The sequence below is a fragment of the Nanorana parkeri genome, unplaced genomic scaffold (assembly GCF_000935625.1).
Source record: "Nanorana parkeri isolate BGI_ZX_2015 unplaced genomic scaffold, ASM93562v1 scaffold13, whole genome shotgun sequence".
Taxonomy (NCBI): Eukaryota; Metazoa; Chordata; class Amphibia; order Anura; family Dicroglossidae; genus Nanorana; species Nanorana parkeri.
This window is the reverse complement of record NW_017306281.1, coordinates 2,838,796-2,853,575: the sequence shown is the minus strand read 5'-3', so window position 1 is coordinate 2,853,575 and position 14,780 is coordinate 2,838,796. Positions and strand designations below refer to the sequence as shown.

Genomic DNA, 14,780 nt, shown 5'->3' with positions numbered 1-14,780 from the left:
TTAAGGGACTGGTATGACTTTTGGGGGAACCCCACACGCTTTGTTTGTTTTTAACCTGGGGTCCCTCCTAAAATTCCTACCAAACCTAATGGGGCTGAAATTACTTTTGGGGGAACCCCACGATTTATTCGTAAAGGGTCTGGTATGGTTTGGGAGGGGGACCCCACGCTGTTTGTATTTTTTTTTTTTTTAATTTTTTACATTATTTTCTTAACTTTAAAAAATATATATATTTTTTTTAATTTATTTAAATCATTTTAAACATTTTTCTTTAATTTGTTTACACTTTTTATATTCTTCCTGCTACCTCGGAGGAAGCGAGCAGAATAGCTGAGTTGAATGCCGCCCTGAGAATAGGGGCGAACGGCAGCGAGAGAACTGCCGGAGCTTCAACTCAGTCGATCCAGATGTTGGATCGGCAGAGTCAAACTCCTTCTGCACTTTGGCTCAGCCAAACATGCAGAGCATGTTCGGTTGACCAAAGGCAGCCAATGTACCGCTGATTTTAGCCGATGTACGGCTGATTTTAGCCGGCGTACGGCTGAAATCAGCTGAAGAGAATAGCCGAACATCGTTCGGCTCAGTTATTCACTCGGCTGCCTTCGGCAGCTTAGTGGATAACCCTCATAATTTTAGGTGTTCTCCTGTCTATAACTGTCACATTCAAGTAGAGAAATTAGAATTTTCGATCTTGTCTGAAGCGATTTCCCTCCACTCCGTCCACTTGAAGCTGTGGAAGTCTGTGAACAATAAATAGTCCTACTCCCATGAAATGATGGTAATGCTGTCAATCTGTATGAAGTAGTGGAGGGTAGTGTCAGTTATTGGACTACAGACTAGATTACAAGGAAAATGTATAAATGTTAAATAGCTGTGTTTATTTAATCATAACATCCATTCTTTACCTTGTTCTGCCTGTTACTGACCCACTTCTGCCAGTAGGGTCTGTATTTAAGGTTTTTAGGATCAACAAACACCATTCCACATCGGGACACAGTTGCAGGTGATGCATACTGCAAATCTCCAACCTAAAGAAACAAACCAATCAGTTATCCTGTACTACAGTAGTATGTCCTCGACTGTGGATAATGAAAATCAATAAAAAGGATGAGAATAGCTCAGACCTCGAATAATAGAGCACAGTGCTGTTGAAGTCTAATTCTCTCTCCATTTGCCAAGGTAAACAACTTGTTGTCATCCATCACTGAATTCATGTTTTCTACCCATAGAGCATCCACATCTCCATCAAACAAAATATACCTGTATAAAACAAATTATGGCTTTACAGTAGACAAATTGACAACACATTGTTTGCATTTTAGTATAAAGACTGCACTATTACAGGAACATTCACCTGCCTGCATTTGCCAGGGTTTGCTACCATCAATGGCAACATTTGCCACTATTTATAAAGCAGGGCAGCTAATGGTTCAGAGCAGGAATATCAGTGGTTAAAAAATCAGGTGGAGCTTACATGAAATTGCAACTAATAAGGAATTTCGTAAAAGATCAGTGGAATGACTAACAATTCAAAAGCTTTAACATTTTAAAGTTGACAATGTTCAATGACAATGTTCTGTGTTTAATATACATCATAAGAAATAACATTCCTTACCTTCTCTCTTTTTTATCAGTAGGCTTGTTGATTTCCCTGAAGATGTTAGAAAACACACCATCTGTCCAGTCCCTTGTTGTGGGGTCCAGAATACCATATAGTTCAATGACACTCATGGCTTTAGGATTCAGTGTGTACAGCTTTGTCATGAGTCCAAGCCTGCCAATGATAGTTTTGTTGCATCAGTTTAAATGTAAGATGTTGCATTCCATCTTTATAAAACCTGACATAAAAATTTTTTTTTACGGAAAACATTTTCTATAAGCAGAAATGATGTCTGGGTATATAAAGTTTTTACATGGCAGGTAAGGAATGTCCCACCCAGTAAATTTTTTAGAGCAGCATTGGATGAGGTCAATCAACAGAAAAACAAATATTGAAAATTGAAAGTGAATATAGGTAAATTGGATTATAACACAGAGTTTTCACAGCTGCTATGTGGAGATTGATAGAACATTCTGACCTTAGGTACATGAGAAAGGGAACAATTAAAAGCTTACAACAGCACAGGTATGCACAGGTATAGTTGTATGTGATAGAAACAAGAATGACATGGTATACTTTAGTGATTTTGGGCAAGTTATAATGTATACAAAAGTACCTTGTTTGTTCCTCATGTATAAAGCAAACATTTCCATACACAATTTAAATACGTATATGTTTATCATATAACCTCTTGTAATATGCACAGCTCTTCCACACTGCTCAGCCATGAACAGGGCAGCCATCAGAAATGTTTGGGTCCCTTACACGGCTTTAGGCCAGGCCCCCCCCCCCGCTGGACACGGGGCTTAGTGACGCGCTGGACGCAGGGCTTAGTGACGCACTGGACACAGGACCCACCTGAGAGTGACCCTGCAGAGCCCACCATAGATGCTGCACAGCCCATCTGAGGCTGTCTATGGTGGGCTCTGAACGGGTCTCAGGTGGGCTGGTCAGTGCTGCATCCCTCCCTCCCCCCCTCCTTTCCTTCCTTCCTTCCTAGCTCCTCTTACCTGCACACATGGCCTTGTCTGCCGCCGGACAGGCCAGAAGTGATGTCACTTCTGGCCAGTCCGACATCAGACGAGCAGCATCGCTGATGGGGCCCCAGCTTGGCTCGAAGCCGCTGGAGCGGCAATGCTGGGGCCCTGCGCTGCTAGGGCCAGGCCTCTGCCTCCTCGCCCTTCACCATCGGCCGATAGTCATGTAAGGGACCCGGGCGGGCCCCCCAGGCTGCCCGGGCCCCTTACATGAGTATCGGCCATACCCCCCCTGATGGCTGCCCTGGCCATGAACACTCTTCTACTTCCTGGTAAATCACAAGACTGCCTGTCCAAAACTAGAAATTATTTGTTGTGTAAAAAAATAACATATATGTAATTAATCTATGTATTTTTAACGGAAGTTCTGTTTTTTCTCTGCAATAGAGATTCTTGTATCAAAGTACATTCTTGCTGCCTAACATGTTTGACCTTTTGCCTAATACATGAGCAATCTATTGTATATTTTGTATAGTTGTCCAATTTACAGATATTATCTGTTGTACATATTAAACAGTACTTACTTGGTCTGTGCCAGACACAAAGTGTTAATCACAACAGACTTTCCTCCTCCGGTGGGTCCAACTACCATGGTAGTGTGACGGGTTAACATTGTCTCATACATCTGAACAACTTTATCCACCTAAAAACCATTCCATAGATTTCACATTTCAATATATCAGTATGCAAAGAATAATTACACATTCATAAATAACATGATAAAAATATTTCAAAGTACTTTTTTTTTAAAACCAAATCACACGTATACAACAAAATATAAAAAAAAAAAAAGAGGCACTAACTTTATCATATTTAACATGGCAGAACAGATGTCTACCAGGGCCTGCAGCATTTTGCTCTTTTCGTTACTAAGGGCATATTCAGAACTGTCTAGCACACTGTGTTGTGAGAAAGTGCATGGTACTGCAAAAAAAACCTTATTGTATGTTACGTACATTAGTGCATTGCAGTGCCATTCATTTTGAATGGCCACTGACCACTAATGTAGCGATATTTTAATTCAACTGGCCTCCAATGTTTGGGCATTTGGTTAAACTCTTACTGACCACAGTCCAGCCCCCAAACATTGTGATGGACAGTGATCTGGCTCTTTATTTTAAAAGATTGGGGACCCCTGGTTTAGAGAGATTCAGTGAGTGAGCAAAATCGACAAACTGTAATATAAATTATTTTATTATCATACTATTAACTATTCTGAGATCCTATTAATACAACCCCCTTGCCATCTGTGAACCATTTTTCATCATAACTATTACTTAGGAATATATCAACAGTCCAACAAATGCATATTTACTACTGTAAGAATTAAATTGGTTAAAGATTCCTTGATTGTTGTGCTTACCTGAACAGGGAGCATAACATAATTGTTGTCTTTCAGAGCATCTTCCACTGCATCATTAAAGTTTGGGTAGCGAACGCGGGGGCAGTCCAATCCCGGGAACAAATCAGAGATCAAACCAAGGAAGAGGGGGACATCTTCAAACACAAACTTGGGTAGATTCATATCTCTCAAAGCCCTCATTAATACAACATCCTAAAACATAAGAATTCTCAAATGGTAAGTGCAATTACAATATTACAGAATACATGCTATTCAAATAATGAACTTAAACTGGCAATAAAGACTCAAGAGATACTTTTCATCTTCTTTAGCGCATGTCGGGTGATCTCACACCATGTTTTTATGCTGTGTTTCTCTTGTCCATGTTTTCTAATGCTTGAAAAATAAGTAACAATGCATGGAGGTGTAAAAATATATCCCTTTGAAGGGAAATCCCACCTTTTGCAAAAGAATAAATGCACACTAAATGTGCATTTATTTTTTTTTGGTTATTTTTTCATGGAGCCAGTAAGGCAATAGCACTAAGATCATCAGATTGCAGGTGCAAGGCTCTGTCTCTTGCAGACTGTTCCTCCTGTCCAAGTCCATACCGAGGTATGGATATGCAGTAGCATTGAAGGGAAGAAGTGTTAATGGACTACAAGTGCGGTGATGTCACCGCACTTGTATTGCATTGAAACTATAAGCCCATCTGCTGCATTGGCAGACGGGATTTTGCATTCACAGATCCTGTCAAAGAATCTGTAAAAGTATGACACAGCTGTGTGGGCGGAGCAAGCCTGCTGGGAAAAGAATCCCATGATTCAGGTAGGTGGGGGGTGGGGGTTCTGCAATCTTACCATATTTCATGTTACATGGGTGTAACTTGAAACATGGTCAGAGAGGTGCACCTAGACTGTAATAGCAGAAAATTTACTAAAAGTTTGTATTCTGTCATCACTTACTCTCCTAAATTCCTCTAATCGGAACATCTATACCCAACATATCAGGACATTGGCAAAAAGTTGTGCAGAAATCTCTATTTCCATGTATAGCCTTATATAGTTTTGTTATTTATACTTCCCAAATGGACATACAAAATAATAAATAACATGAATCTAAAAGAGTACAACAAGAGTACTGTACAACATAGTCACATCCTGTCTGACAGAGCCAAATATATCTACCTCATTCAGGTCAGGTGAACTTCTCTTCAGCTCTCCAGCCATTACCAGGACAGACTTCAGCGCACGCAGACCAAAATCATAATGATGTTGCTTGGAGAGTTGTTCTCGTGCCAGTTTATATAAGACCGTCATCTTTTTCGCCAAGTTCTGGTGTGTTACAAATAAAGTTGAAACATTTGTTACAGCTGTCTTTTTTTTTAGAAAAGTTAAAGCTTTTCATATTTCTTTTGAAATACTGTAGACCTCTATATCATTGCAAATGCATTGTCAACTCAGAACATATAAATATGTGGCATACTCTCAGTAACCTTCAAAAAAATGACTAACACCTCTATAGTAAGTGAAGCACACATTTCATTTAGAGGATCAGGCCACCTGAAAGTGATCATTTTGATGAAATTGTGGGCTGGTGGGCTGTGTTAGATTTCCCTATAGGAGATTTGGATATTTCAGCATCTCCCTCGTCCCCCTTTGTAATATAAAATACAGTAATAATCCAACAGGGACAGTCCATGATAAAGAATAAGTCACTCCTTTGACTCAGCCAGGTCTGTAATGTTCACCTACATCTATGGATCTCTTTAAACAAAAGTCTTTATTCAACATATGGTCGATAGAGCCCCGAAAGGAGCTAAGTGCTTCACACACTGGTAAAACACACACTGTACTATATTTACATGCAATTTACTGCAATTAGCAGCTAAGGGTCAGAAGATAAGACCAGCTATAGTAGAAATGATAAGACACATAAAGCCAAGTCATACTATGTCATACTATTACAGCAAGCGAAGGGAGGACTAATTTATCACTACACACACTACATGTACAGTAGTAAAAAAAAAAAGGCTGTTCCACATTGTACTGAAACATGATTCATAATACTATTAATGTATATTTAAGACATTTACAGTGATTTAATACAATATGAAGTGTATTTGCAAATTTCTAATACTTCCAAGAGCACACTTACCTTGGCCATAAGAAAGCCCTCTGAAAAGAGCATGATTTCACAGATTTGCTGAAGATCTGGTACAATAACCACAACAGGCCTGAAAAGAGCCTTAACAGATTCGGGCAACTCTGTGCGACCAGCATATCCAGGATTCATTGTAATGAAGATCCCCACTCGAGAATCCATGGCAATTTCTTGACCTTCAAACTAAAAATTAAACATTTACAAAACTGTTTTAAACTGCTAGTATTCAAGTGTGTCATAGAGAACATCACAACAATATCATCTCATAGTGCTTCCCAAACTGAAGTGTATATATTTCGATGGGTATGTAAGTCAGATTTAAAGTTCATTTTAAATAGGTTTGTACTCATCGTAAACATGAGAATGTTCCGCTGTAAAGATCTGTAATGTGATTGGGCAAATGTAACCACTTTGAAGGTAAATACCATCAATCCCAGAACTCACATGCAGCTCCCTGTAGTTTCACCAACTTCCAGGGCAGGAAGATGAAACTACAGGCTCATTCCATGAGAGAAATCCATGAGAAGGCCCAAGTACTTTGAAGACCCTGCGATCAACAAGTTGTACTAACTGAGTCATAAATCCTTGCATAACAGAAAAAAACACCTCTGCTGTTAGGCAGGAAGAGGTACGAACACCTGAGGATGAGAGGGGGACAGCAATAGTTGACGGTAGGTGGTACCAACTGGGATTTGTGAAGTGGGAAGTGCTATACAGTTACCCAGGTACTGTATGTTTACGATCAGCTCAGGAAAAGTGTACAAAGAGGCATACAGAGGTTGGTTATGTGACCACTTGAACTGCAGTAACTCTGCGACTGTGTCTGCTGCAATCTGCTATGTCCCTGAATACAGCATTGGGATCTGCATCAACATTGCAGAGTTGTACGGAGAGCTGTGCTGTGCTGTAATGCAAAGAGCAAAGAACTGCAGGAAGGGAATCTGAAGTATGCGCATGCTAGCTCCTAAAGGTGCCCATACACTGCTCGATTCTCGTACGAGAATCGGGCGAAATCCCGCGATCGTACGAGAATCGAGCAGTGTGAACTAAGACGTGCGACCGTTTCTACTGTACGGTCGCACGTCTTTTGTCGAGCCAACATGCTTGAAAACCAGCCGAGAATCGTACGATTCTCGGTGGGTTTCTAGCCTGCTAGCCCGATAGCTGCGGAACGGGCCAGTGTGCGCACGCGCACACTGCCCGTTCTGCATTGCCGTCATCGGAAGCCCGCCCCTCCGCGGGGCGGGCTTCCGATGATCGCAAGTACGATCTGCCCGTCCAAGGTGGGCAGATCGTACGGGCTTTTAATGAGCATACGACCATCGCAAGACAAAAGTCTTGCGATGGTCGTAAGGTGTATGGGCACCTTAACAGTGCTGCACCATCAAGTCTCAGCCAGAGGAGATGGTATCGGGAAATTCAAATAACAGTTTGGGCATAAACAGTCTCCAGCTGCCAGAAACATATACACACAAACCCAAGAGAAAAAATAAAGTGGAGGGTAACCCCTACATACAGAAAAAACAAATGCCCAGCTTGTAAACGTAAGAAAAAAAGAAAAGCACAGAAGAGGTTTAATATACTCCTCAAACAGCGCCCAGCCAGCGGCATCTTCTGCTGTGGTAGATACCACATACAGAGCCAAACACATAAAGAAGGAAAAATTGTCTCCAACACAGCAAAGACCTCCAATAATCACTCACAAGTGAGTCTTCAGGGGACTGGAAGAGACAAACCTACTACAGCTCTGGAATCCCCAGATGTACTGGCCTGACCTGAAAAGTGGAGTCCTGTGTTGTCACTGCTAACTGCTGAGGGGTTGTCACTAATGACTGCAGGACCATCAGAGAGAGAACACCGGTATATCTAATGAACTGGGTAAACCTGCACTTGATGGCTAACTGGAGAGGTTGCTTGAATCTACTAATAGAAAAAAACAATCTTCCTATTTAATCAAAAATAGAGCAGAAGGGAAAGAACATCTATTCTCCTAAGGACACTAAGCAAAACTGAGCAAGTGTGTTGTGAGAGGTGTTATAGCCTCAAAGGTTCTGCCCTTCAATTTTCTATTGCCTAGTGCCCATTTCTTCTGTAGGTGGCAGCATAACCCTAGGTTACCATCAAGCTTTGTCCCTCAATGGGATAGAGAAAAACCATAGAGAAAAACAATTTAATTCCCAATACCAAGAAATTAGCAGAAATAATTGTGAAAAATGTTCTTTATAACAGATTTTTAACCACATATTCCTTGGAGTACGTGGAATAAAGTAAATGATAGGGAATGCTTGGGATTAGATGGCACAAGCCTAAAGACAGGGGTATAAATACCACTAGGATTGAGAGAACCACCAATTAAGGAAACCTGGATCAATACATTCAAAAGCATTATCCAAAATGCCAGCAACAAAGGTAAGACAGCTTCAGTGCTCATAACATTTTGTTCCAATGTGTGTACATTAAGGAAATGAAGCAAAATAAGCAGACACTTCTTTTACTCGTGACATCAATAGGAAAACAATAGGCAAAATAATGCAACCTATTACACAAGAGCAAAAGGCTTGGAGTGTCTGCTAATTACCTACAAACCTAATGGCCACTGCAAGGGCCGGATTTACTCTCTCTGCTGCCCCAAGGCCAGGTTCGTCAATGTGCCCCTCCCCTCTACATTTAGCTCTGCTTGCCCAAAGCATCGCAAAATGTAGAAAATGCATGTCCTGGGCATCGGGAGATAGGAATTCTACACCCCAGCTGCCCCTTTACTCCCTGCTGCCCCAAGGCAGGGCCTTGTGGGAAATCAGGCCCTGACCACTGCCAGATATGGCTAATTATCTCAAGTATATGGGTACCTTTACAGATTAAGGATACAGCTAAACCTGACCTGTTTCTCAGCTATCAGTGTTTCATCAAAGAGTCTATGGTTGGATTCTTCAACTAACCACCGACAAGTGCAACATGCTTCTAGGGATGTGTAGCATGCCAAAATAAAATTGCGAAGAACTGTGCTTCTTACCATTGACTTGCCATCTTAACAACCAACTTGCTGGTGTATGTTGCAGAGCCAAGGGAAATGCACAGTAAAGAATCACATATATCCTCCTCTCGCAAATAAAACACACAGTTTCTTGACTATCAGAGCAGTTAGAGTGCATTGCTACCACAAATGTCAGAGAAAAATGTTCTAAACAATTTGATCAACTTGAAGCTGCATCACCATGCGTTTAGCACCATGTGGGATCTCACACAGACACACACAAAAGTGACTACCTGTCAGGTGCGTTCACTCACCTGAAATTTCTTAAGATGATGTATTAGGGCATTTCGTATAGTCTGTATCTGCGAAGAAATGACTGATAGCACTGAAGCATCGATTCGGTTGAATTCATCAAAGCAGCCCCAAGCACCACACTGAGCGAGCCCAGAGAGGATTTTACCAACAGCCTATAAAAATAATACAGAATTTCAAGTAAAAGCAGATCTAAGTAAATGCACTATATATTGTAACCAAGACACTGACAGACTGTATAAAAAAATAATTTTATTTCTAAGAGTATATTTTTTTCTGGTCCGGTGACATACACACTGTTTAGCAGCAGTGAGGTTTTAGAGCAGGATTTGTAAGGCAGCCCAGTCTAACTATGGAAGTAGAGAAGCTATTGCTACAGGTTTATTACTGTAAGTTCTTTCAATGTTTCATATGGGACCTAGGATCTGTAATATCCTGGATGGAATGGGAGGGCCAGATATTCCATCTTCTTCCAATCTGAGTGTTGGCATTTCCTAGGCAGGCCCTCTCTTGAACCTGGCTGGTTGTAATAAAAGCCAGAGATCAGGTAATCATGTGTGTTAGAGTGTATGTTTAGGCCCGGCATCTGCATGGCAGAGCCTCTGGCTCGGAGAACATCTTTGTGAATAAACATCAAAGGCTTTGTGTTATCTATTAGAGAAGGTTAGACTGTGAGTGAGCAAGGAATATAACACTACACTCAAAAAACTGAACTGCAGTGTAAATTGTTTTGAACTGTGATCTATTTCTGAAGGTTTTGTCAGAATGGAGACTGGGGTAAATATGAACATAAGTGAGGCCTGCAGCAGAGGCCTGTAAGAGACAGAAACATACGTACATAAGCTGTATTGCAATTATTTGCTATAAGCTACTGTTGCCTAGATACATCCTTACACCAAGATGTGCAGACAAGGAAGTGATAGCTTTACCTTGTAGTCCATGCCTTCCCCACAGTTTGTCACCACACACAGCAATCCCAGAGCTTTAGCCAGATCTTTAGTTGTCTCTGTTTTACCAGTTCCAGCTGGTCCAGCAGGGGCCCCACCTAAATACATGGACAGTGCCTAGAGAAAGATAGACATTAGGAAATGACTACATGCTATGGAAATTACTTTTTATATCATCCTTTTGTAAGAAAGCAGTTTTCCAAGTAAAATAGAAATCTTCTATCTGGCTAGAACCTTTCTCTGAAGAAACAAAAAGGGGTTTCAGCTTTGTAAAGAGCAGCAAGGCCATCCTGATAAAAATGGTTAAAAGCTGGACTGAAAATAAATTCCATAAAGAACTGTAATTGTGTTTTATGGTGATAACATAATAAAAAAATCTGATCAGGGTTTATATTTCATACTTTAAAAGATCATTGTACTTATGTTGTTAACCTCAGCTATCCTCTAACAGTCTACATTTTTACCTTACCAACCCTTACGTCCAACCATTGACAACCAAGGTGTTATGACAGAAGTACAGCAGTTGCCATTGCTGGCCTTCCTTTGAAAATTCTAGTTACCTGGCTGTGTCTGGCTCCCCTACTCATTCACTAAATAAACTTAGATTGTAAAAAAGCCTGACGAAGGGGACCCTGTGTGGCCCCGAAAGCGCTTGCCAATGAGAGACAGCATCTGTCAATAAATGAGCATCTAATTGATGTTATTACCGATCTTGGAGTGCTGGTGACGTCTTCCTTTTTGGCTTAAATAAGTTTTGCAATTTTTTATCTACATACTCATTCCAGGTCAGTAATTTAGAAAGCATTAAAACCAAAGCATTGACTTTGACAGCCAGGGAACTAACATTTATATAAGGGAAGTAAACAATGACCGCCTACATAATTCTCTAATGACAGGTACACTAAAGCTTAAGCATAACCCCTAAATCTCAACATGTATGTTACACAGTGTAACCCATACATCTAACCATTAATCTCAAAACTTACTGCAAACCCATAATCTAACATATACACCTAACATTACAAATTAAAATCACCCATTTATTATCCATTATGAAACATAGTTCGATAATGATGAAAAGTATACTATCACCTTGATCCCAGCTCAGATATTAGTATTGCAGTAATAATGCAATTCTCCAATACAAGTCTATGCTGATATATCAAAAACAAAAACATTGGTGCTGGTGTTCAACACTCCAAACTATAAGGCTGGGTTCACACCTAGACGTATGGAATATGCGCGTTTGCCGCGCGTTTCGTGCCGGGCGTTTTAACTGCGATTTGTGGTAAAAGAAACGCGCGTTTCCGAGGGCTATCCGGCTGTATCCTAATGGATACGCGCGACAAATACGCCCCAAAGAAGCTCCTGTACTTCTTTGGGCATAGGGCATTTTGCAGGGCGTTCCTACGAGCTGTAAAACGCCCAGGTGGGAACCATGCCCATAGGCAATCATTGGTTTTCACATGTTGAGCGTTTTACAGTGCGTAGGAACGCGCTGTAAAACGCCCAGGTGTGAACCAGGCCTCATTCTTGAAATTAAACTGGTTTCCAGTATTCCTGCATATCACCTTTAAACCACTGGTCAAATATCTGTACTACACAAACACTATGCACCTTGTGAAAGAACTGTATGCTTATAATAACTTCTCATAGGGTAGAGTAGAAAAAAAAATGTAAATTAATAGTTGATAGGGGGAGTACAGTTCTTTCAGATGCTTTCAGTCACCAGACTCTCTACTACTGAAGAGAGAGACATGAAGATGGAACATATATGAAAGTGTAAAATGTTCCTTAATGCACATGAGTACCAAATGTCTTACAAAATATTAATATGGTATCATGTTAATTGATCTTATACATACTGTACATACTACATACTAATATAGTACACAAGCTGTCAGAGATATACTGTAGATCACCTGAGTAAGGGTGAGGTAAATCCGGTCAGTAAGTGGGGTGATGACTAGCCTCCCATTAAGTCCCATGTATTCATAGCCATAGGCAAAGGTTCCAGTGCACTGTCGGACATTCAGTTCATCGGGTTCTCTGTCCCAGTAAAAACGCAGCTGGCTTTCCCATTCAAATTCTCGAGCATCCATAATACTGGTAAGAAAGTTTTTTAAATCATTATTTAGAAATATTAAACAATATCTGCTATTTACAGAGTAATGTCACAATATGGTTTTCCACTTACGTACCTGTCTCTGACAAATATATCTACAATGTCTCTGGCATGTACATCAATGATAAGAACAGTGTTGTATTTCTTTCTGTCATTATTGCTTAGTGGTGTGGTGATACGGGTAACCAGCTCATCAATCTGTTGGTGCATTTTCTTTGCATAGTTTTTTAGTGCTTGTTTTTCTCCTTTCTTCACTTTTTGGAAGACGTCCTCCACTTCCCATGTCCACCAAACCTGATTACCAGCCAACACAACCATGCCCTGGTACAAAAGCATCCAGTCCACTCTGCAAAGTCAAAACAATGTAAAAACAGTTAGATGTTAAAGGGTCTGACACAAACATATAATTGGCTACCACCATATAGCTCCCCATCTATTGCTATCCCTCTGACAGATGGGTCTTAGGGACATACTTTATAAAACAGTGCACTAGCTGTTTCTGTAAGTGGATGTAGCACAGATAAGTGTTTCTCTAATTCTTCACGGACCATTAACAATTTGTACACACTTCCACAAAAGATGTGGAATACTAGTACACAGTGAGCCTTGGGGACAGGAGTTGCATATTCTGCAACACAGTGGACCTTTAGGGTGGCATACCAGTGCACAGAACACCTTGAAATGAAAGGTTTGAAATAAAAGTGTACAGAGGTTTTTTTGGAAACCAGTCCACAGCATCATTTGAGGGCAGACAATTTGAAATGCCAGTGTACATTTAGCCTCAGGGTCAGGGGATATAGAATGTTGGTCCACAGTAAGCCTTGAGGACAGAAGGTGTATTATACGGGTGCACAAGAGCCTTGCGACAGAATGCAGTGCGCAACAGACTTTGGGGGCTGGGGGTGTTGTAGCACAGTGGGGACAGGAACTGTGCTGCATTAGTTTTTTTGTTTATATCACTATAGCATTGCCTTTAGTATAATAGTGGGTTTACTTTATATATCGCCATCTTAGCAATACAGTAATTTCATACTGACCAATAATATATTTCCCACAGACCAATCATTAATGAAAATAATCACAACTAAATCCCCTGCCTAGTATTTTTTGCTTACTGTAGGCCCATGTTCCTCTTTCTGAAGTGCATTCTTTTTGGTGAAGCAACCACTACGGGGTTGGTGACCTCATAATAGTGTGTTACAGGAACACCAGAGGTGTGAGAGAGACCTCTGGTGTTGAGAAAAGACCAGGCTGGGAATGAAACTCTTCATCACTCCAACCAAAACTACAAAGAAAGTTTTGTATAGAGTGTCATTTCAACAAGCTATGCTTTCCACAGATATATGTATGAGCACAATTGTAATAAATGTGTGTGTACTGATATATTCACATTAATGGGAGAATAGAAAAATGAAAGTACATCTTTAATGGTACTCTTATATGGATTCTAGCATAAATAACAGGAAGGCTCATTCATACTCTTCACGGTCCATGTAGATAAGCAAAGATTAATATGACTGTGGAGTTTAGAATACCTGCTCTTATTCTCACAGTATCTAAATATAGCCTCCTTTGTGATCAGTCTGTTAGTTCTCCTCATTTCCTGCAATACAGCAGTCATCCAATCCTCCACACGACCTTCAGCTGCTATGGCCTGGCGAAATGCCATCACTTCTCCTTCAGCTGAGATCATGCCTGTTGCCATCATTTCACCACTGTCTCCATGTTGAAACTTCAGAGATGCAATGTTATCGTACATCTGCAACCAAGAAGGTTGTTTTTAGTAAACAGCATAATGATAATGTACTTATCCTACAGCATTTAGAAACCTTTTGTCCCAAACTGAAGTGTGCATACCACCATAATTTAATATACCAGGCCACAAGAGTTGGCAATTACATGAACACTAAAGGATCTTTTTATTAAGGTCCAAATTGCTATTTTCACATGTTTTTCCATTAAGAAATTGTTTCCAACAGCTTTGCAGTGCTGTAATGCCTCCACTCATTCCTGCCATAATTCGGGCCTAAGGGAAAAAAAGGTCAAATATATTTTGGATAGAACTTTACTAGTCTGTGAAGATGGCCTTTTTGTTGAAAAAGTTGCTGATACTTCATGCATAACCCTTTCATGTCCAGAAGTCATTGAAGAAAAGATACCAAGGTCAAATTTAGAAAGTGTCAGTATGTGTCAGTTAATGTGACATTATTTCTAAGACTAAACTGCATAACTAAATATTTTTAAGGACTTATAAGGGTATTATTTATATGCTAAAAAGTTAAC

At 40.4% G+C, this 14,780-nt stretch overlaps 1 protein-coding gene across 1 annotated transcript in view; it reads right to left on the bottom strand.

Moving 5' to 3' along the window:
* Positions 1–14,780, bottom strand: part of DNAH10 (dynein axonemal heavy chain 10) — a 135,018-nt gene that overhangs the window by 50,133 nt on the left and 70,105 nt on the right. The window contains exons 30-41 of the mRNA XM_018556926.1: positions 14,033–14,256; positions 12,574–12,843; positions 12,295–12,478; positions 10,355–10,489; positions 9,428–9,580; positions 6,137–6,325; positions 5,167–5,313; positions 4,001–4,192; positions 3,162–3,280; positions 1,616–1,774; positions 1,125–1,260; positions 906–1,028 (exon numbers count right to left, since the gene is read on the bottom strand). Coding sequence (XP_018412428.1) covers positions 906–1,028; positions 1,125–1,260; positions 1,616–1,774; positions 3,162–3,280; positions 4,001–4,192; positions 5,167–5,313; positions 6,137–6,325; positions 9,428–9,580; positions 10,355–10,489; positions 12,295–12,478; positions 12,574–12,843; positions 14,033–14,256 — 2,031 coding nt within the window. The remainder of the gene's footprint in view (positions 1–905; positions 1,029–1,124; positions 1,261–1,615; positions 1,775–3,161; positions 3,281–4,000; positions 4,193–5,166; positions 5,314–6,136; positions 6,326–9,427; positions 9,581–10,354; positions 10,490–12,294; positions 12,479–12,573; positions 12,844–14,032; positions 14,257–14,780) is intronic.